This window comes from Achroia grisella, unplaced genomic scaffold (genome assembly GCF_030625045.1).
Source record: "Achroia grisella isolate CSIRO2021 unplaced genomic scaffold, CSIRO_AGI_Agris_v1 utg1573, whole genome shotgun sequence".
Taxonomy (NCBI): Eukaryota; Metazoa; Arthropoda; class Insecta; order Lepidoptera; family Pyralidae; genus Achroia; species Achroia grisella.
The window spans coordinates 190846-215500 of NW_026712655.1; the positions used below are offsets into that span (position 1 = coordinate 190846).

Here is a 24655-nt window from a genome sequence, read left to right on the forward strand (position 1 = left end):
CTATACTTTTAATAACAATAGAAAACATTACAAGATAAGATTGTACTGATTTAGCTACTATATTCTTTCTCAAATTTTAAAGATCGTTCGAAATATACGTAATTAATTAAGCATAATAAGTGAGTTGTTATTGTACCAACAACAAAAATGCTTTTATTACACCTTATTAAAAAAGAATAAGAGTTACACTTGAAAGTTGGCCTCTCAAATAGTGAGACACTCGCGGTTGTCGCGACATGGCGAGGCATCCCGTACCGGCCGCCGCCTATAATTTACCAACGATCCCGGGAAATTAATTTCCGAAATCACCGGCAATAATAAAGTTATAATTTAAACCAAAATACGTACCTGGCAGTGTGGACAAGCATGCTCACAGGGCACGGATTCAAATGTTTTATTTGTAAAAGGTGCTCCAAATTGTATAGTTGTTAATCGCTCTCTGTGTTACAGAATGCAGAAAATGCAGTAGTCATCTGTCATTTAAGTTACTGTTTAACAATAAATGGATATTATACAATCATTATAAATTGTTTGAATAATGATTACTATTTGTAAAAAATATCTAATAGGTTTTACTAGTGTGCAGTTGTTGTAATAAATCAACATAGTGAAGTGGTAAGTTATATGTTCTATACATAATAGAATAGCGAATTTAAACTATATTAATTTAATGAAAATTATGTTTATTTGTAAAAACAAGAAGAGTTTAGAGTACAAGTAGACTTGTTTTAGGCATGAAGGTCTGTTCCAAACTCTGCTATCACTATTCACTTTTCTATTAGGATCATAACAGTAACCTTTGTGAAGATATAATTATTAGACATAATACTATAATTTTAATAGGTATTGCACAATACCATAGTGTTATCTGCCATCATATTGCCGATGATCTCAACAAAAAGTACCTAGCTTATAATCTTTCTCCCACTACATTCTTGTTTGTCGCATTAAAACTGTAAGAAAGCAGAATATGTATCTTAAAGACAAATTAGTTTGATAACCTGGAATTAAATATATCATTACCAAAACCATAAATATGAATATGAGTTCTGAAAACTTACGCCCTGTTATGAGTAATCAATAATCTCGTCGGTTGCAAAAAATAATACATTAGTTATTATGAGCTGTCTTCTTCTGTGAAACAGATCATAAGCTGGGTTAATCATCAAATAAATTAACTTATTGAATTTGTGTCGGTGCCTATAGTTGTACGTTAATGGGTCTTTGCCAGTTCAATTCATTTTTAAAATCCTTATTGTACCTATTCGGTTTGATTAATGAATTATCGGTTAATTTTAAAGTGTTATTTATTATAAAAGCATCCAAGTGCGGTCCTGTGTTGTTCGATGAAGACATTGAACGAAAAATGGCTTCATTATGAATTTTCGAGGCGAGCAGTTCTGCGAAGCGCACATTATGTCGGGTCAACCGTACTAATTGAATATTTTTATGGTTTTGTTTCAACATACCTACAGGAGAATATGTTTTAGGGATTTACTACGTTTACGATAATATCTATGATTAAAATATAAACATAATACATACTTATACTCTATATTAAAATTAAGTTAAAGTTTCTTACTTAAATATTTCAGATTTCTGCGAAACAAGCCTTAACCTTAGTGCAGGGATTGATTATGTACAAAAAAATAAATAAATGCGAATGTATATCTGTTTATCCGTATATTTGTTATCTTTTAACGACTATTTGGTGTGAACACAGATTGTATCATGAGGACGAACAAAGCTAGTAAATAATATAAAGGAAGCTTAAAACTGTTGTTAGATTATAATATCAAGAATATATATATACTTCTTGTATATCCTTGAACGTCAACTTTTCCAGGGATACTAGCGTACCCTCATATATTTGTTTTTATCATTTCGATGGCACGGCCTTGAATGTGAACACTTATTTGTTTTTGTTATTAGTGCCACAAACTGGCTGTCTGTGATTAATTTAATAATAATAAATTTATTTTTAAACGTTGATTTAACTGACGTGGTGCTATAATTGCTATATAAATATGGCCATTTTTAAGTGCATAAAGAAATTTATTCTACACCCATATAGACAGAAATAAATCTCTTTTTTTTAATTATCGTGACTGAGACTATTTGGTGTGAACACAGATTGTATCATGAGGACGAACAGAAATAAAAATTGAAGATATAAAAATAGTAAATATATATATCCGTATATTTGTTATCTTTTAACGACTATTTGGTGTGAACACAGATTGTATCATGAGGACGAACAAAGCTAGTAAATAATATAAAGGAAGCTTAAAACTGTTGTTAGATTATAATATCAAGAATATATATATACTTCTTGTATATCCTTGAACGTCAACTTTTCCAGGGGTACTAGCGTACCCTCATATATTACACTACATCTGAGAACAAATACAAGTACCTATAATACAGTTTTCTGAGTTAATTGAGGCTGCTTAGCTGACCAGCTCACCAGGTTCCCCGTAATTACTACCTACCACAGTAATTGCTATCATTAGAGGGTATTCTTAAATTATTAGCAATATACATATCATTTCGCTGCATTAGACCATATTAACGTATAATAACATGAAGTTTTTCAAGGAATTCGCATTTGAAACACTTTTATAGGCTTTTTGTTCCATGTTAGTTCATAATATGACTGCAAAAACCTTATTTTCTGCACGAGTGTAAGACCAGTTGCATTAATTATGGATTTTAATTAACATTTAAGTCGATGGTACAGCCTTGAATGTGAACACTTATTTGTTTTTTTTATTAGTGCCACAAACTGGCTGTCTGTGATTAATTTAATAATAATAAAATTATTTTTAAACGTTGATTTAACTGACGTGGTGCTATAATTGCTATATAAATATGGTCATTTTTAAGTGCATAAAGAATTTTATTCTACACCCATATAGACAGAAATAAATCTCTTTTTTTTAATTATCGTGACTGACGTTTTGAAGGCGGTGCTAAAAATTGCCAGATATAAAAATAAAATCCGGAAATAGGTATCTGGAAACTTACTTTTTTTCCTCTCTCGGTCTCTTCTCGCTTGAAGAATATCATTTTCAATGAATATGAGCTGTCCTTGCTTATTCAGGGGTTAACTGCATAGTTTACCTGAAGACTCAGCCTGTTATAATTACTTGATTTGATTTTTCAACAATATTTTTTTTTACTAAAACTCGAAACTCGAAAGAAAAAAGCATTTGAATTTTAATAAAGATTATTAAAATTCAAATGCTGTATGTACTGCTGCAGCTAACAAGTCTTTAAATATTTTATTGTTTACTAAAATGTTATCTAGTAAATAATCAAGAATATACATTAAGTGAAAGCCAATTAGGTGCTGCAGAATCTAAATTAGATACAAAAATTTATACGCAGGGTAGTTGTGAAAATATATCCATATGGTAAAAATCCTACCACTGCACTCGTTTGCCAAATCGTGACTTGCGTGTACACGCAATACAGCTTCAGGCGATTGGCTTCATTCTATCACTAATGACGAAATTAATCTTGTTATCCTATGTATTTAGATTCTGTAATGTTGACGCAATTAATTAACAAAGTAATTAAATTAGTAATTATATACGAAGTGTTAATTAAACACGCAAATCTATGTAATATATAAATAATAAATGTTTATGTATAGTTATGATAATGTAAATAATATTTCTTGAAGAAAACAAAGATAATACATATGGGGCCGTCTATTAATCATGTAATTTTTTTAGCATATTTTAACCTCTCTTCCCATTTGGTGATACGTATCTAGTGAGGTTTAGGAATAATCTCTCTAATTTTTAAAGTAAAGTAAAGTAAAGGTATAAAGTATAATCTAATTTTATTCTAGAAATGTGAAGGTCTTCACTACACCCCCTTGTGACATGTCGTGATTTTTGTCGAACCCCCTCTCCCATCCTTTCGAGTCTCACAAGATTTAAAATTATCATATAGTGACCACTATGTGTTGTTCTTCAATTGAGACACAATTTTTTTACGTAGCATAAGAAATGTACAAAATGCTGGGAAAGAGGATTGACGAAGAAGCATTACTAATGAAAATAAGTAGCATAATTGACACCAATACCTTCAGGTAAATATTTACGAAGTCATTTCTGAAAATCACCGTAGTTAATTCCTGCTAACTTTCTGACTATACCCTAAATGATCGGACTTGATCATCATTATATCGGTTGCCCATTAAAGAAGTATTAGATATTCCATATCTATTTGAAATACCTGAAATGACCAACTAGAGGTTGTAGGTATAGGACAGGTATACCTATAGGTAAATGGAAAAGTTTAGATTTAAAAAAAATATTACTATACATTTCTGTCACCAAAATTATTAATAATATTAGGTAGTTCTAATATATTACTTCCTAGTTATTGTATTTTTATTATCTACCCTTATCTAGCGTATAATGTATGCATCTATATAATTTAGTTTTTAGGCATACATAATGTTGGATTACAATCCAGTTTCGTACCAATTACACGCTTCTAAACAAATTCTGTTGATGATAATCTGTTTTGTATGCTAATAAATATATAAATAAATAAAGTTGGAAATCGAAAAGTTAACTAATTGTAAATTGTAACGTTTTGTGCTCATTTAAAATAATGTGAACGTGTTCTCCACAAAGTTGTAAACCGGTTTATAAAGGGTAAAATAGTCTGGAATGTAGTTACCGTACTCACATCAAACACACTGACCTTTATCTCTCTATAAAGGAGTCTAAAAGGGGTTTCTATTTAACATAATAGTAAATAACTCAATTCTAACTTGTAAATACTTCTTAATGTATTTAGATTTATTAGGTAGATAGATATTCTTTTTTATTATTTGTTTAATATCTCTATTAACTATGTAGATACAGAAACAAGAATATCGCCCGTTTGATGGCGATACATGGACGTTTCCTAATAGTCATCATCGATTTTAGATTCCATTTATTCACACACACGTTATCACATTATTACCCTTTCAGTGTTAGTTCTGAATATATTAATATTCGACAGTCTCGGTGGTCTAGCGGAGCTAGCACACCGTCTTACTTCCGATGTTCGAGGGTTTAATTCGTCGAACAGTACAACATTTGTATTGATGAGTATCATTGTTTGTATCGGTCTGGGTGTCTTCTATGTAATGTAGGTATGTATTTGCAAAAAAATATGTTTCTCACATATCACTCATAATACATGCTCTGCTTAGCTTGAAACTAGATGGCGTTGTATCAGTTGTCCTGCGATATTATTATTATATTTCGATTCGACCTCATTTGCTTACCTTAATAAATAAATCATAGTTTAATAAATAATAATTGTCATATACATACAGTTAGTAAGGCTCTACAATATTTAAGACACTAGTTTGGGTAAACAAATTGACTAACCAGCCTATTTTTATATTATTATTTGTGACTGTGAATCGTTGAGAACACCGCACCGGCCGCGCCCGGGCGCCCGCCCGCCGCCGCCGGCCACCGCTCGAGATGGGGACGTGATAAATTGTTCGCACTACACATTTACACAGGTATCCTTAATCGATGTATTATACCGAAAAAATAAGGCGTAATAAAAATTTAATATATTACGAAAACATTATTAATTATTTTGCCCTTGGACGGAACACGCCGTTTTGGCATACCGCGATGAAGTTGTAATTTTAATGATGCGTCAATCGATACGTTATTTTTTATTAAAACTACGAATGTATTTCAATATATTTATTTACATCAAGATTTCAACACAAAAATAATTATTTTGTAATTGTCCCATAGTAATTTCCTAAATTTATTGACCTTCCTGATGGAAAATAGTAACATAAAATGAAATAATTAACGATGTGATGTCACTCATGTATTACCATTGCCTAAAGACAAACATGTTATTCCACTGAATACTGTAATGTTACTGCCATATCTCACCCTTAACACCAAAACGCAGCTTATGAAACAAGCTGCTGGGCACCAGGAATAGGTAAAATAGAGTATAGTATATGTGGAAAAGAGAAGAAAGCATTATGTCATCTCTAGCGCACACTGCTGGCGTCATACGGGTATTAAGCTATGAACGGCGAGTGAGACAGTCTAACAGTCGATAATTAGGAAGACAAACAGTACAGAGAAGTATCATTTTGTACAAAGTCTACAATAAAATTGTATAAGGTATTTACATCATTATTCGAATACAAAAATGACGTTAACCTTTGTTTTATGATGACCTCTTTATGTTCAAGCATCATAAAATAAAATCTTAATACTTAATGATAAATGCTATAAAATTTAATATTCTTGTTCGACTATTTCCATTTCACCAAATAAGGATTTCGAGAGCTATTATTTATGATAAATGAATGATTGTCTGTATTTTGAGCAAGAACCTGTAACTACCAAATTAACTTGTTCATTCATTGATTGATGTTTGACATTCAATTTTACTCAACACCCCAACAATAACGATCTACGTACATACAATAATAATAGTGACCATGGAATATTATCGTGTGTAATAAAAAAATATATCCGTCCTTCTTCAACCAAGATGGTACGTATGCCAAATTTAATGATAATAACTGTAGTATATAACCAAATAAATAATAATTATGACAGTTTATTGTGTACAGAGAAAAAAAATACAATTAGCAAGACTTGTGTAAGAAAATAAAAGAAAAATGTGGACTTATCGCTATAAACAATTTCTTAAATACAACCTCAAGATTTTTTCCAGTTATGAACATAGAGTTATATGAAGGAAGGTGATAAACTTATTTTTATATAATCGATTAGCAAACAAGCTGTTTATTATAATATTAAATGTTTTTATAATTTTATATTATGATAAAACATACGTATTTATCTACTATCTATAAGTGAATATTGATTTCAATTTAGCTTCAGAATATAACTAATGAATGTTATGTTAATGAATAATTTTCATGGTACATTAGGATTAGTTTCGTCCCGTCACTTTGATGAGGGCGAGGCAGGAGGCAGCTGTCATCTGTGAGAAGACCACCACTATATGTGCGGTAGGGAACGGAATCCAGTACCGACATTTTCAAGGACACAGAGAAGCCGCTTTGCTCGTCTAAACTACTTAATCGGTATACACCATTTATTAGGTAAATTGATGGTGTAAATTTCTCTGTTAATTATCCACTATAACGTAGTGATTATTTGCTTACTGGTGTCAACACTGGTTTGTTGTTTATTTCATACTTTTACTGTATGAGAATGCCAAATGATTTTTTTTAATAAGGCGTCTATTTTATTGATGTAATTTTACGAACGCTACAGTTACTCTAATTTTTGTTAATAGAAATTACAGTAACTGTAGCGTTCATGCTACACGCAACGCACTCTAGTAATGTAACTTTCCACAGATTTATTTGGTATAAAGGTTAAATATTAAAAAAAAATCTATATCTTTCTCTTCATAATATAGATTGATTAGAATGATATTCAATGAACACTATTTCTTTAAAATATTAGTTTAAGCACCTGTTCAGTACTGAATATTTTTTAAAGGCGAGGAATGGAATATCTTAACCGAACAGACCAGTTCCCACAAGATGATATGTCAAATCTACCGTAATGATTTCGAGATGAGAAGAAGTGACAAGAACCTCAGATCACATTCTTTTCAAATGATCTTGTACATGTTTAATACAGATTCATTTTTAAATTTAATTAGGGAGAATAGAAGACCGCCAGCATAAGGTATAGCAATTTTGTCAAAAGTAAATAGTATAATCAGTGGATCTAATCCGAACAGACCAGTTCCCACAAGCATAATTAGAATCATAGGTATATCTGTTTATTAATTAGTTATATGTAGAACATTAATCAAATTAACATCTTAATCTTAATCCACATGAACAAACATATCATAATGTGTATACATAACACATAGAGACCAACAGTGTAATACTGCAGCAATAATTATTAGGGGATTACTCTCAAGTGGATTCATATCATCCGACTACATTGTGTCACTAGTGATGTGAATTATTACTGTGAAATCGATTATCGATAAATTCGATAAGTGTGATACTATTTGAGTTCAAGAAACTTCCGCTGATACATATCGTTTAAAAAGAACTGAATGAATAGTATTGTTTCTTAATGATAAAATGTAATAAATTACTAGTGTACGTAAGATTCAATCTTGAGATATTATAATATAAGATAGAATAATAAAAATATGTAACCACTAATGAAAAGTCAGTAGAGACGGAAGGGAAATCTTAGAATTAAATGATAACGTTTGACCACAGATAGTGATTTAAATTAAAAAAAAATATTTATCTTTTTAAATTGCCATAACATAATAATCAATTAACATCGAATCGTGGATTAAAAAAAACATTGAGTATAAGTCTCTCCATATAAGAGAAGTATCTAAGTGTCTAACTTCTATTAACGATCACAACACATTTATTATAGGTTGAGATCCCAATTAAAATTCATAAATGTATTCTTTAAACTTTATTGAAATTTTAGACAGTAGACTGGCTAAATGCTGTCAGCATTCTCTAGCAGCCGACCTTTGAAAGTGCAAAGATAATCTAAGAAACTGAATAAAATTAATATACATTCTGCTGCTATATTAAGCCGTCTTCGATACTATAATACAAAACAACAAAGTCCTTCACGTCTTTAGAGCCTGTTTATAAAAAAAATACCTTCCGAATTTTCATGTGATTTGCAGCCAACAATAGTGTAAGGTTTGGGTGTACAATCCTATAAAACTTTGTTGCAACATAATTCATATAGCTGAGATGTTTGGATATTAACATATAATGTAAAAATACTATCGAAACAGCTTTAAACATGTATGTAATACTTAAGTACAGCACTACATTTCTCCTACCGATACAGTGCCATACTGCGCATTATCTCGTCCTCCCCGGGGGCCAATAACTCACTGTTGCGATTCTCTGTTCTTGTGCTGCTGGTCGTTATTTAATAATCTGTGGCAACTAACAATGATAATATTGTGCATCACTCTTCTTCATCACATTAGACAACTTCTTATATTATATAATACCTACAAATAGAAGTGAATAACAGTGGAAAAAATGAAAAATAAATAAAAAAAGAGTGAATAATCATCCTGAAAAACTGACATTTTTTTTTATTTATGTAATATGGAGAGCAAAGGGACTGTTTCCATGCCGCTACTCATATGTAGTATATAGGTATACCTATTAAACTTTTAACTGATAACTATTAGATTATTGCATAAATATCTTTTCAATAAGGTACTAACAACATTTTTTGTTAGTATTCACAAAATTAAGGTAAATCACTAGTTGAAGTATTTTTGTGACTAATACAACTAGTACTTTTGTAATCATTTTATCAAACTTTTTTTAGCTTTATTGTAGACTGCTTTTATGAATAATCGTCTATGTAATTTAATAGTGTTTTACTACTTGTATACATAATGAACACAAATGTTAGTCTAAAACTTCTGAGACATGTGAAGTATCTAATCTATTGCGCCCCTTATTATAAAACAATGCTGAAGTAGCCCCTTGTGACCAATAAATCAGTGCATACTAGAATGTGGTTTACTCCCCATGATAAACACATTTAACTATACATTTATTTAACATAGTCTGTATTATCTTCTGCATAGTGAACAAACTTGAATACTCGGGATAGTATATATTTTTTTAAATTTTGGAATGGTTCTATTAAAAAGTAAAATTTATTTCATTGTCAAATTGACAAATTGTGTCTCGATAATCTTAAATTAATTTATATAGGTGCCACTAATTTGTTCGAAAGAACAGCGAAGTGGCCAAAATAACCAAGAGGAATTTTTGTTAAAAAATTGTTTTGTCTCAAAATTTTTTAAATACTATCTCCTTTAAAAATTCTTTCACTTATATAGATATAGGTGCCTTATTAGGGATCGATGTAGACTGTATATTATTAAAAAAATATAATATAAAAATAATAAAATATTGTGAAGAATTGACAAGAAACTTAACTGAATTTCTTTTTTTTTTGTCAAGTTTATTATAATATAATATATATGATAGAAATGATAAAAAGTCGGATATCATTAAGTATCGATATACATACATCGTTTAAAGCCAAGTATATCAGCTAGTCGGTAAACACAAGGACCTCATTATCTCATGTCAGAACACGTACCAAATGAGATTTATTACACTTATTATCAATTTATCACCACTGCCCTTGTTACTTTCCAAACATCATATCGCCCACCTAGTACAAAGCTATACGAAGACAAAAAAATATTAATAGAAATTAGACTTTAAATTTATTGGATTAGAGTGGATATTCCAAAGTTTATAATTTTTGAATTGTTCCAGCATTGTACTAAGTTTGTGATATGCTCTGATATGATATTGGTTTTCTTCTGAACACACCAGTTAATGTATGTAATAATTATTTAAGTAAAACTTATGAAAATGTGTATAGAATGTAAAACTAGCAGGTACCTGCGACTTAGTCTTTTTTTTTATAATAAAAATAGTTATTTTTTTATAATTTGTATGGCAAGCAAGCTGACGACCCTTCTGAACGTAAGTAGTATCCGTCACCTATATACATGAACCGCACTAAGAACTTCAAGATATAATTTGAAATCTGTGATACCATTCATGCGTTATCATACCAGAGGACTAAGATATCATGACTCTTTTCTTGTAAAATTACTGCTTAATCTGACCCTACAGCTGAACAACTGTATGAGCTAACTGCTTGGCGTCTGAAATAGTCTATACTAGTCGATGTATGTATATATATACCCCAGTACCCACGTAGACGAATTTTTAAAGTTTACTTCTGGTACATATGTGTAATGAATTTCGGCTTCTTTTAATCTCTACATCGAAATATAGTTTTATCTTTACGTCAAAGAATGAATCTTTTGTACATTTTTATGTACGTCGCTCTTGTAACTTTGTAATTTTTTTAGTGCTCTAACATTTTAATATTTTCATTATTAATTTTAATATTGACTCTACTTCCAAAAAAAAATTCATTATGTCCATTTCAGCTTCAGTCTTGAAAATTTCATTCAATAGAAATTCAGTTTTGTCATGAAAAGGTAATCAGACAGACAAATATTAATTTGTATTTATAATATTAGTATTAATGTCTCATATAAGATATTTGTAGCCTAGATTACTAATATATATAATTATTTGATAACCTCCGAAGTAAAGTCATTAATAATATAAGTACTTAGATTATCTGTTCTAAGAATTATAAACACTAAATCCATTTGGTCACTAATTATTTTGTACAAAGTCAATAAGTTAATATATCTCAGTATCAACTCTTTATTCTGTTATAGTTTTAGATGCTAATTATAAAAAGACTTTGTAGAAAGTCTATGGATTCAGGATATCTCTGTATATGGACCAAACTAACAGTAGTTTATTATTCAGAAGAATAATAGCAGTAGAGATGGGTGGCCGTATTATTTATTGGCAGTATACAGAATCTGGTCGACTTCCATGCTGAAACCATCAATTTGTATTCTATGTGAATTTGCAACGTTTTAATTCTTTCTACCACTAACTCATTTAATTCTACCACTCACTCATAACACAGTCTCGTCACAAGAAGATTGTGTGTTGCTCTTTTAAATAAATATTCTTCAGCATTACATTTTTAAGGTACTATATGAATACATACTGTCCAAAAGCAAATTTTCGTAAGTAAATAAATATGTAGTTATATGTATAACAAAATAAATCAGTCATACTTATGATAGCAGACCAGTCCTCCAGTCCATGTAGCACCCGTTTACGAGTAAAGGTATATTCATAATTTATGTATTCATCCAAAAAGCTGTACTTCTATTCTAGTCATTGTTATTGTAGTCTAAATCCACTTTCAAGTGCATCCCGAATTAAAACAACAAACATCGTAACGGACCTTCTGACCCCAAAAACGTCGTACTTAAAACATTGCGAGCGTCAAGCGTGACACGCCGGTTAATTTTATGCTACATTAATACACGGAGGGTTGAGGGTTGCAGCCACTTTTTAATAGGGTTAGTTATGGTGCGGGCCTCTCAGACCCCCGTTCTCAGGATTAGCAATATGTTATGCCATGGATTCTATAGGATTATCCAGTGTTATAGTAAATCCTATTACTTCCGACACTAAATGTTATCTGGTTGGGATTGTCATTTGCTTTATGAGTCGTACGATAATATTATGAAGTGATCGTGAGAAAATATCGTAAAATATTTATTTATCATCAAATCATAATAGAAAATTAAAGTCGTATATCATATACTTTTATTTTTAATATATTAGGTAATTGGAAAATAATAGGTACTTATTTGTATATTAAATTAATTAGAAAACAACATAATCTTGACCTATTTTCAATTTTGTAGCAGGATTCGATAGATTTTTGAAGTTACATTTAGACATTATTATTACACTTTTGCCAAGAATATAATGTGCATCACTAAATACGTGTAGAAAATAATATGAGTATAAAAAATGGAACTGTATCAAACACCCTAACATCCACCCAAAGAAATGAGAAGAGCAAAAAAAGCAATTAGAATATTCGCTAATATATTCATATCGTAAACAGGCGTAAACTAATTTGTTTGAACTTTTTTTAAGATAAAAAACGTGGGTGTCATTTTTTAGATCAATCCCACGCAAAAAGTGGTCTAATTTATTTATAGAGGTTAAATCAATTCGTCACAATACGCAGAAACAATAGATTATTATAACTTTGATTTATATGGCTATATTATGTATGCTTCTACAATTTACGTGCCTACTTATTAAAATAATATACAGTTTGTATTCAATAAAATATATAATATTTTAAATAATTAAAAAAAATGTGATCTTACTTTTTGAATTAAGTAGGGAGCTATTTTTTACTTTAGTTAAATAACATTTTAACAAAGAATCAAAGAGGATATAGATGTATTTCATGAGAATAATATAGGTATTAAATTAATGTATTTTTACTAAATAATTTATTTTATAACTACCACAGCTTAGGTACATCTTTGGATAACTTTTTTAGAAAATGTTGTTCATAATATATTATAAAAATATTTTACAGTATATAATTGAATCATTATATTTTTAATTTTATTCAGATAAACTGTAATAAACGAAGAAGTAAAATGATGAAATAAGTATGATGGTAAAGTTAAGGAAATGTATACCTATATGTAGAAATATACTACTGATGTCTATGTTGTATTCAATTTATTTTATAGATTCACTATTATAACGCTATCAGAATAACACAACGAGATTTCACGTAAAATCTGAAGACATACACCGTTGCCCACGGGGCCAATTCGATAGTTGCGTCTAGCCAATAAACCGCTAAACTATGAGACATATTGGCGCGAAATCGCACCCGCCTCCCGTGGCCAATCGCTGGAAAGGGGTGACAGGACCAAAACGGTACACCTACTATGACAAAGCAAACATTAAAAAAGTGAAACGAATTTGACAAATGCGTGTTTTAGGGCACGCGACTAGCGATTAGACATGCGCACAGACGCGCGTGCGCCGTGAGATGTGAGACTGCAGTATTTTTTTTGAGTAGCTAATCAAAGTTTACCGTAGTCGTAACGAGTAGACGCGTTGTATGACAAAGATCTTATGTAGTTCTGCAGAGTAAACGATCACTCATTCTTTCTCTACTGTTGTATAGAATAGTAATTTAGAACAACTATTTTAAAAATATGTCATCATTATAGTATAGAACAAAGTCGTGGATGATTTTTAGTTGAGTAACCATCTGGGGCCCAGTAATAAATATTTTTCTCATATATCTTTCATATAAGGAGATATACCTACATACAGCGACCAGTTAATTTTTTTTATATGTATGTAGTTATACATACCTAATAATACACAAAAATAGAAATATAATGAAAAATAATTCTGTAGTTATCTGTTAATGAAAAATACCCATTAAAAGTAATTGTGCTCTGTTCACTAATCCATGAATTAATAATATTGTAGGTCTTCATTTATTAATCAAATTAAGTTTTGTATAATAACGATATAGACATTAAGATAAACATCGTTATACCCAATAATAGGAAGGTAAAAACTTTTAACAAAAACAGGGTTACCATTGTGATTATATTATTCCCTATACAGCTGTTGTGGAGGTTCGAAATCGTGGTATCTTTGGTTTTATTTTTGAGCGCGGCATCGTCACTCCCCAAAAACAGGGTGTGTGAGGAAATGATCCTTGAAATTAGCTCCCACCCGGCTCGGTTACATTTTGCACACCTTGCGACTGCCCGACGACTTGACTAATAGGCCTTATTACGAACATTTTGGGCTTTTGTCACTTGTTTCACGTAATGAAGTTGTTTTTTACAAGTTTAAGTAAGGCTCGCTGACAATCTCCCTTTCAGTTTTTACTCGGAGGGTTTGTTTTATGACATGCAAGTTTATTACTTTATCAAAGTGCTTTTATATAGACGTCTACACGACCAAGTTTCTTTGCTTTATTTAGAATTTGTTTCTTACATTATAAGACTAAAAATATAACTACTTTATTGATTTGTCCACTGCAAGTTTTCTAGATAGGATTAAGGATTTCTTAACTTACTAATGCCCCACTGTAAAATACTGGTCGCTACTGATTAAGATCAGTGTACTGACTGCTGGCTGAGCATTTTGGTATAGGGTTTAATTCGACTAATTTTGAGCTTTCTTCCCATTAGTGTTCTACACTTATTTTTTTTCTATTGCAACATATTACGGATTAAAATGAACAGTAATACAATTTACTTTAACCTCGGCACCAGGAGCAAACTATTTAGTCATGAAACTGTAAGTGAACGTGTAAAAATTCAAGAGTTTGTGTTTCTAAGCCGCATGGGTCGCGTGTCCTAATTTATGTGTTGTTCCATTACTGCCCTAGCTCCCCTCTGGCACAGTGCGCTCAGCCCTTTATTGATGTACTTTTGACTAGTTGTGATTTCTGTTTATTATCCCATTTAGCTTTGTTATTGTACAAGGCGTTCGTTTCCCTCTGTAATACACTGTTTGTTTTATCTTGACGTTTTTATTGGCAACCAATGTAAATGTATTGTTATCGGCATTAAAAAATGAATTGGAGCGCCATTTTAGTGAATAACGGATAAAAATTGTTTACGTATTATTTTTATCTATAGGTAATTTTACACTTACGTACCTATTAGGTTTTATCATTTTATTATTTAGGTAGGTAAGTATTTGATGGAACTCTGTAAGGATAAATAAGCAATGCTAATTATTATCAATTATTATTTAATTAATTAGGCAAATGATGTAGATATAACAAAGAAGATTTTAAGCTCTTTTGACACTAAATTGCTATTTCTGTAAGTATTTAATCTGTAGTATTTATGTAAACATGTTATCAGTTTAAAAATGTTAAATTTTAAATTCAAAATATGTGTTATTCCTAGTTGCTCAACTTTGCACATTGTTTCTTAATAAGTAGGTACTTAGTTATTACGGTTTTGGACTCTTGTAGTAGGTATACTATTACAGCTATTGTTATTATATTCAAAATCCATCTTAATTTACTGCTGCCATTTTATTAACTGTCTATATTTTTAAAACCATAGACTAGAAAGTATTTAAAAAAAAACAACGGCACCAAATAAAAAGAAAACAATTAAAAAGGCGCGCATAGACAATTATTCCCGCGTTTCGCAACCAAAGCTAATTTCAGTTCATCGCACCAATTGTTATGAATCCAATTGATTTGATTTGCTATCGATCGATATTCGACTGAAGACAAAATAGAAGCTATTGTTTATTGGCCAGGGTACATGAGTTTCTTTTTATAAAACCACACCTAATTTCACTTCGAACTGAGCGACGTCTCGGTTTGTTGCACATGAAAAATAGGTCTTGACACTTGAATTCCTGGTTAGAGATAGTTTGACATGCTCTATATATATACTTAACTTGAATTAAGAATAAGTAATAGTAGTAGCTATATTTTATCCACAAGTGAAAAGTCAAGGGTACAAGACTATACAGCCTTCTATAATATTTCCTTAAAAAAATCTGAATTTGTCAAGGCTGAGTCGCTATACTTTTTATTTATTTTAAAGTTATTAAGGAACCTTTTGCGTGTGTAAAAAATATACCTATGTCTTATAATTTCATTGTCCGGTAATGGAAAAAAGAGATACGTATCTATAATTGTATAAAGAAAGAAGTATAATGAATTGATATGCTATTGCTAAATGCACTATTATATGTGTTGGTTATAAGGTCATATTTGTTTAGACCGAATTTGATGCGGTTTTATTATTTGTAAGCTGATACGATCGATATGGTTCTTAGCTCTAAAATAATAAGAGATTTTATAAACATTTTATTTCTTAGTAATTTTTATTTAATTAAACCTACTAACTTATTTATACTGTACACCAATCGTAGATGTCCACTACGACATATCGTGATAGGTATTATACCTACGCTTTATACGGGCTGGTATCAATAAGCAATGCAATTAGCATAACTGAACACGATCGTTGAATTAATATCAGTAATGAACTCAGAGTTCGCATTGTTAACGAATAATTACAGCTATCGGCGGCGAGTGCATCCAAACACACGAATTAATCAATGAACTCTTGATTAGACAATTTACGATAAACAGTATTTTTATAGAAAATGGGACAAACGAGCTTGCGGCTCACCTAAGTAAGTGATTACCGCCGCCCATGAGCGCCCGCAACACCAGGGGAATTGCAAGTGCGTTGCCGGCCTTTTAAGAAGGAATAAGCTCTTTTCTCGAAGTTTCTGATATACCTTTGCTGGATGGTGATTCCACAATGTGACTGTAACCATTCATCCAGATAATCATATAATACCTATAGTAGTAGGATTTTAGTTACTGATGTTTTACGTCATTTCGCCCACGAGTTCTCATTGATTTGCCGTTTGCGGTTGGAACATGCGTTTAGATTTGTTTATTCACATTAATTTATAATTGATTATATAGATATTACTTATTTAAATAATTTAAATTTTAAATAAGGTCTTACCGACTCTAATTGTATACATTCACGTTTATTATGTTAATGCAAAAGTATGTTTTGTTACCTTTCCACAAGTAATGTTAATAAAATTGTATACCGTACTACTAGATACTACTAGATAGATTGCATTAGGACTACAAGGACTAATGTCATAATTGTGTGTGATAAATTATTTATTAAAAAAAGAAGTACTTATTCAGTTGGCAGTTGTTATCTAGTAGTTTATACAATAAAAAATTTTGTATAAGTAGTAGTTCAATTATACGAAATATTATATCGTACTTATAATTGTAATTTATTTAATTAATTAAATAAATTAACAAGGATTATTGTTCTCATATATCCCAACAAAACAATGTATAAATCAGGTCGGCCTTCATGCGGTTTCTCTAGGTAGCCATCGTTATAAATTCCTATCTACAGAATTCGCCATAATTATCATTAATTGGGAAAAAGAGTATTGTTGGTTGTGACCCCATTGCTAACAGTGTACCATGTCGACCTCCACGCAGTTCCCCCTGGAAACCGTGGTGGTTAATTTCTAGTAATTTAATCACAATGAGCAAACTAACCTAACCTTATACTCATCTTATTATCCTCCACTGGTGCCTCGCCAGCGTATACCGTCAGTGCAGGCGTGTGCACAATTCCATTATCATCAATTAAAAAATATATCATATTTGAATTCAAATATATCATTCTTTGAATAAAAAAAAATCTTAATCGATTATAAAATGTAACTTTAGTATTAGTTAAATATTAAAATGAAGTATTAAATAATAAAAAATGTTCTTATAACTCGAATTACTAGTTAGATATCCACCAGTGTCGTTATACTCAATAAATCGCGTATCAACAAAAGCTTAAATGACTGCTTATAAATTCATAACCGGCCTTAATCATTTCACACATTTTTTTCTAATCATAACTCACTAGAGTTTACAAAAAGACAAACTATTGATATTTCTATTATAGTACAAAAAAAACATACACGCATACAATAAGCAGAGATACAAAGCGGGTCGGCCGCGTGGCCATGCGTCATCCACAAAACATTTAACATCCTAATTTCGTGGGTAACACCTCAGTGCTAGTGCCGACAAAGAGTCGATAAAAATCTGGATACCGACATCGACAAGTGGAACGACTCGCGCGCAGCAGGCGGCCACGCCGTGCAACTAATAACTTACATTTGGATTACGCTCGTTAGCCTCTTCGCACCTTGGCTCACGTTTATTTTTTATTAATATACAATTTATTCAAACCAGTCCCCGAGAATATTTCGGGAATAATGGTATAATGTTATTAAACCAATAAGTTATTGCTAAGGATAAGTGTAACGGACGACCAAATTGACTAGTTATTTATTTTATTATTCATTACTTATAACGTGTCATTTATTCATTATTTTAATTTTGAAGCTTTCGTGAGTTAATGGTATGCAATCCGAAATCAAAAAGTAGGGTAAATCAAAAATCAAGCTGTGTTCAGTAGTGTTATTTTAAATATTGAATTATATTCTTGGTTTTGCTATATTTTTATATGAAGTATAGTCATAAATATTTCTATAGGTACCCATATTAAAATTTTAATCTGAAAGAACACACCTACTATATTACCAGTATAGTTAATTATATATTAACTTTTTTTTATTAAATATATATACTTATATTGAAACAGGTTAACTTATTAACATAAGTAATGAAATTAAATTTTATCTTATAAAATTATATCTACCTACTATCGATGGTTTCCAATTACCTTCCTTAATAAGACAAGTTATTATAAAAGAACTTGATTAATTCCGATACATTTTATGTTATAATAAAACTGGATGTTACCCGTGAGTTCGTCCATATGCAATTTGCCTTCTTTATATATATAATAAAAGTAACTAAGTCAGTCCTTATAACATTAACAAAATTGTCAGATTCACTTCACCCGTTTCAGAGAAAGAACAAACAGACAGACAATTATTTAAAACATTAATATTTTGATGTAAATTCATCATACCTATACATTTAAATGCATTTAGTGGAAAGCTATTCATTTGAAATTACAAGTTTCAAGATTTCAGTTTAATTTATTTGTACCTAAATGTACCTGATCGCAGTCTATAAGTACCTACTTAGAAGATGTACCTATATATGAGAAAAAACCTTATTGAGGAGCTCTATGGATGTAACACAACCCAAAACAATGATTATAAGAAATTTTGTCCATTTGTCTGTTTGTTTATTGAGCGCTAATTTAAAAAATACGTGTTATTTTCACTAATTAAAACTAAACCTATATTGTCATTGGTTTGACTTTTTAATTATTTTATTCCAATAGTTTCATAAACAAAATATTTAAAAACCTAAAATTACTATTCTGAATACTACAGGTACGAAGTCACGGGCTCAACTAGTGGATAGTTAATAATAATATAAATACGTAGCGAATGTATCAACATAACTATTAAATCTAAGGCCAAGAAATTCAATCGCCAAATCAACACTTGAATTATTGAGTTAAACGTAGGTGTTTTGTTATTGGATTAGTGTTGCCATTATATAAAAATTAATTGGCCTTGACGCTTGATTACAGTTTTGTATGCATTATATATTGGAGTGTCATAAATTTTTAATCATAACTAATAACGACAGCGGTCACGCTCCGCATAAAAGCGATTTAAGTGTTGCAATAATAAAAAAATAGACACCTATCGAATGGAATTAAAAAAGAAATAAGTTGTAGATAATGTTAGAATTTGGAATAATTTATTAAAGCGATATTGCTAATGGCAACACGGCAATAGGTTATGATGTTTGGTCTAAGTGTTAAGAAATTAATTTGCTGGAACTTTCCGATGCTATTAACTTTATCAGTCCTCTTCGCTTTTGCATTAGATATATAAATAATCAAAGTCATAAGTATTTATGGTAAGTCGTAAATTCAGTTTACATGCGTTTGCAGCGTTAGTTTATCGGTTACATGTGTCAGTTGTTTGTTGTGTTAACGAGCTGTTAAAAGCGACACCGCCGACACTTGTAATTATACCACAGTAACCAACGCATTCAATATTAGATTATTTTTTATTAGCTCTCACAATTTGGTTTACCATATCATATTATTTTATTCACAAATGTAACACATATCGTTACATAATAACATGTATTTAATGATTTAAATAATTAAAATTATAATTATGTGACATAAATATCTGTTATATATATAAGTCTGACATATATAGGTATAAGTATGGTAAGTGGTAACCGTCGGCTATACATAAGAACAACAATACGGACATCACGTTATCATTTGATGTAATTTTTCTCCCTTAAATAATATATATATCCCTGGACAATTTACAGAGTGCCGTCTAATCCCAAGTTAAACAGAGCTTGTATTATGGATAGGTACTAGACAACTGATATAAATATATGTTTTTTTTTCTTACAAATATATACATAATATACATAGAATACATCCAAACCAGTACAATAAACATACTCATAAATACAAATGTTTGTACTGTGCGAGGAATCAAACCCCCGACTACCGGAAGTAAAGCTAAACCGCTAGACAACCGAAACTATCTTATCGTACCCTCCAACAAAGCAAGATGCTTGGTGGCTAAAATAGGTGAAACTAAGCAACAACCAATAACCAAATCCATGCAAACGACTTTTTATAAAGTCTACATCGGTTTCTAGGTAGGTACTGCCATGAAGCTTTGAAAACTGTGTTTTGGCTTGACGCTTAGATAAGTCCTGTAGGAAATTATATAGTAGATACGAATGTACTATGGAACCTTAATTAGACTGCAATGGCTAGGTACAATGGGTTCTGCATAAAATCAACATGCTGTTCATGTAACCCAGTACGGTGGTATGAGCAATGGACGCCATTTTCCATAACGTAAGCCGTTAGTACATTTGTCATTTCATGAAATTATATAGGTAGTACGAATGTAGTAATATTGAAGTTTAGTTTGACGGGAATGGCCAGTTACAATGGGCATCGCGTAAAATCTTGAGGTCGTTGTGCTGTTCATATAGTATGACTGACGGTAGACCATAATGTGGACCGGCAGGTTCTTTTTCATTCCAGTTAAAATATTATTAAAAAAAAATTACCTACTAAGACAAAAGTTTATGACATAATCATACATTCAAGGACACGATCCGTAGTGTTGTGACAGTGACATGTCGTTGATTTATCGATATTTTCATATGAATAGAAATATTTAACGATGCTTTGTGTTCTTGTAAGATTTGATATCTGCTGGTTGATTGGCTTTTTAATGGTTTACATTTTAATAAAATTAGCATCAGAACTCGTTTCACCTATTGAGTAAGATTTAGTAAAATCATTTTTTTAGATTGTAAGATATAGAAAAAATTCCGCACTAATTATTACAATCATAATTTTATTAGAATATCAATACCTATTGTGGACGGATATAAAATTATTTTTCGAAACTACATATAATAATGATTATTATCATTTATCAATATACAAGTATAATTAATTACCCTTAATTATTAAAGAAATGTTAGTATATGTGTATAATTATAGTGTATCCGACATCTAGCAGACTTATTAATAATTTATTTATAAGTTTTTTTTTATTGTAATAATAATTAAAAAAAACTAATAAAATAATTATTATAAATTATATGTAATATAATTTATAGTATATAATACTTATACTATAAATAATGTATTGAATGTATATGTTGTGGTATAAAAAAAATATAATAATTATAAGTAGTAAATTACTTTGTAGAGATAAGCCTAGTCTATTTTTTTTAAGCTAGATTTCTTACGAGGTAAATAAATAAAACCAAGTAGGTACTTTAGCGAGAATTTCTTCCACACTACCGTTGTTTAAGTCACATCGAATCTCGTTTAGGTCGAATTTATTTAATTAATAGGTAATTAAAAACAATTTCTTTTATTAAACTAACACAGAAACAAAAAAATCGATGGAATTTATATAATTTGGTATAATTAATGGCAGGTGCTTATTACACCTAAGCATTTTATTTGGATGTTACTTTATTCTATCTTTAATTACTCTACTTAAGAAGATCTATATACTTAGACTATAGGTATATAATATCTAGGTATCTTAATTATGAATTCATTTTTGTAGATTACTTAATGGTAGAAGTCCGTTATAAGTTATCATTATTTGTTTCTGTAATAAATTTTGCAAATTTATACATTATTGTCTGTTGGCCTTTATTTACCGCATTTAGCTTTTCATTTGGATCGTTATTATCTATGCATGTAATTGAGTGGATAATATATTTGTAAATAATAAATTAAGTATCTAGTAATCCGTAATTAAATAAAAAAATTGTTATCTAGACACCTACCTATATGTTTTTAATTAGGTATTGTACTCTTTTCTTGTACAAATATTTATTAGAAAATTCTCAGATAATTTAAAATACCTAGATATTAGGTATTCTATCTATAACAGTTTTGGTCAGTTTATATTTAGGTAGGTACCTATATTAAGTAGATAGGTTATTTGAATACCTACGATAGGGATTAAGTTCACTTTCTAAACTTTTATATCCGGATGTTTTTACTACATATTAATGTTATGAACCTATTACTTAGGTACTTACTATTCATTTAAAGAAATTTAATTAAAAGTTACCTTTACTATAAGGATCACTTAATATTCGTTTAAAAAAAAGTTACCTTTACTGCTGCCGCCGTCTTCGTTCGAGTCTTCGCTAGGAGGTCCGTGCGGCGCTCTCGCAGGCATCGGGTGCGGCAGCCTGGGCCTCGCCAGGAACGGCGGAGGGACTCCAAAGAACGGTAGAAACGGCGGCCACGCCGGCCGCGGGGCCAGCTGCGCCGCGGCCGCCGCGTACAGCTGCAGCGGCGCCGGCAGCCCGCCCTCCAGCACCATGCCGCCGACGCCGCCGCCTCGGCCCCCGCTCGATATCTTGGCTACCAACGACGCACAACACTACGCCGTTCACCGACGGCGCGATACATTCTCAACTGTCATTTTCATTTATTTCCTCTAATTATATATCACGTTCAAATCGTTTGTTCTCCTTACTTAGTCACTTCAATAGTTGTTATTTTTTTAAGCACAAATCACTTCGCAAATAGTACGTAATTAGTGACACTCCGTCCGTCGGCTGTTATTTGACAAACATTACGATAGTGGTCGCGTTTGAGCCGTGGTTCGCTGGTGCGCTCGCGTGGCCCAGGCCCGGCACTGAGATGGCGCGCCCGACGCTGGGCGGGGCGACGGGCCCCCTACCCCCACCTACGAGCAAATTAATTCCCCGCCTCTTTCATATTATAGATTTATTCCTCGACCGTACGTCGAGCCCGCACGGTAAACAGTTTTAAACCTTATGCTGTAATCATAAAGATCGATATTGAACATCGGATAATAAATTAAGAACGAGCATACATTGAATTAACGAAAACGCAGGAGACGGGTGTCGGTAAGTTGAAATAAACTTCATGGTTTTCGTATTAAAGTTTGTTATCGTTCGGCAAATGGTTGTACATTCGATTTATGCGGCTGTCGTACATTTACACGAGACTGTGAGCCTGTCATAATCTTTTTTAGCCGCATGGCGAGTCGCCGCAAACAGAAATATAGAGTTACAGTTACTGTAGAGTTACGTTATGAAACTTAACCGCAAATATTTTTCTCTCGTGAAATTGTACGTTGAGTACCTACCAATCTCATAGCTTTATATGAATTACCTATTTAGGCATTGGTATCTCATTAATTCGGTCCCTTTTATTTCATATGACTAGTTTCCTAAGGTTTATCTAGGGAACCATATCAATACATCAAACGGATTTATCTCTATCTCTTTGGATATTTTCTATAACCTGCTATTAGGTATTAATTAAGGAAGTAGGTAGATATATATTAAATTGTAGCTATATTTTGATCGATTGCAGAGATTATAAAATATCTTCAGTCAACGTGTATTTGATAGACCTATACCTATCTGAATTACAGCTACTTATCTCTCCCAAAGATAATGTCAGTATAATTAAATAATTTAAAGTGAAATTATTGTTACGTATAATTTGAATTTATGAAGAAACTTCTAGATAATACAAAAGTAATAGTGGCTTCGCTTCAAACATAGATAATTAGAGGAAATGCTTCTGACAAATTTGATTTTCATCTAGCGTGCCGTGCACTTAGATATCTAATTTGACAGGTCATAGCCACGGCCGAGGCAATCAACGTCTAAATAGAACAAGGGAAGACGCAGGCTCTATTAGGCCCAAACAATAGTGTGTTGCGTAAAACTAGATTATGCCCGGTATCTGTCCAATCACTCTAATGACGGACGAACTATCAATCATATAAATTAACACGTTCCATATTATATTTTTGACAGTGATGAATCATAAGCAACCGAAAGGCAATCAATTTCACAAGCAATTCCTTATTCCATTAAACAAAAAAGTAATAACCTAATTGACATAAATAATAATAAAATGTGTCAGGACCGCGTAACGATCTCTCGGACGCGACGTGACAGCTCTATCAGAAATCTCGTACTGACTGTACATTACTCCCCGCCTCCTCTTTGTGAAA

At 31.2% G+C, this 24655-nt stretch overlaps 1 protein-coding gene across 3 annotated transcripts in view; it reads right to left on the bottom strand.

Moving 5' to 3' along the window:
• LOC131841097 (homeobox protein unc-4-like) overlaps positions 1 to 23284 on the bottom strand; it is a 39458-nt gene extending 16174 nt beyond the window's left edge. For all 3 annotated transcript variants that reach the window (XM_059189339.1, XM_059189338.1, XM_059189337.1), the window contains exon 1: positions 22765 to 23284. In XM_059189339.1, coding sequence (XP_059045322.1) covers positions 22765 to 22978 — 214 coding nt within the window. In that variant the 5' untranslated portion in view covers positions 22979 to 23284. The remainder of the gene's footprint in view (positions 1 to 22764) is intronic.
• Positions 23285 to 24655: the final 1371 nt, after the last annotated feature.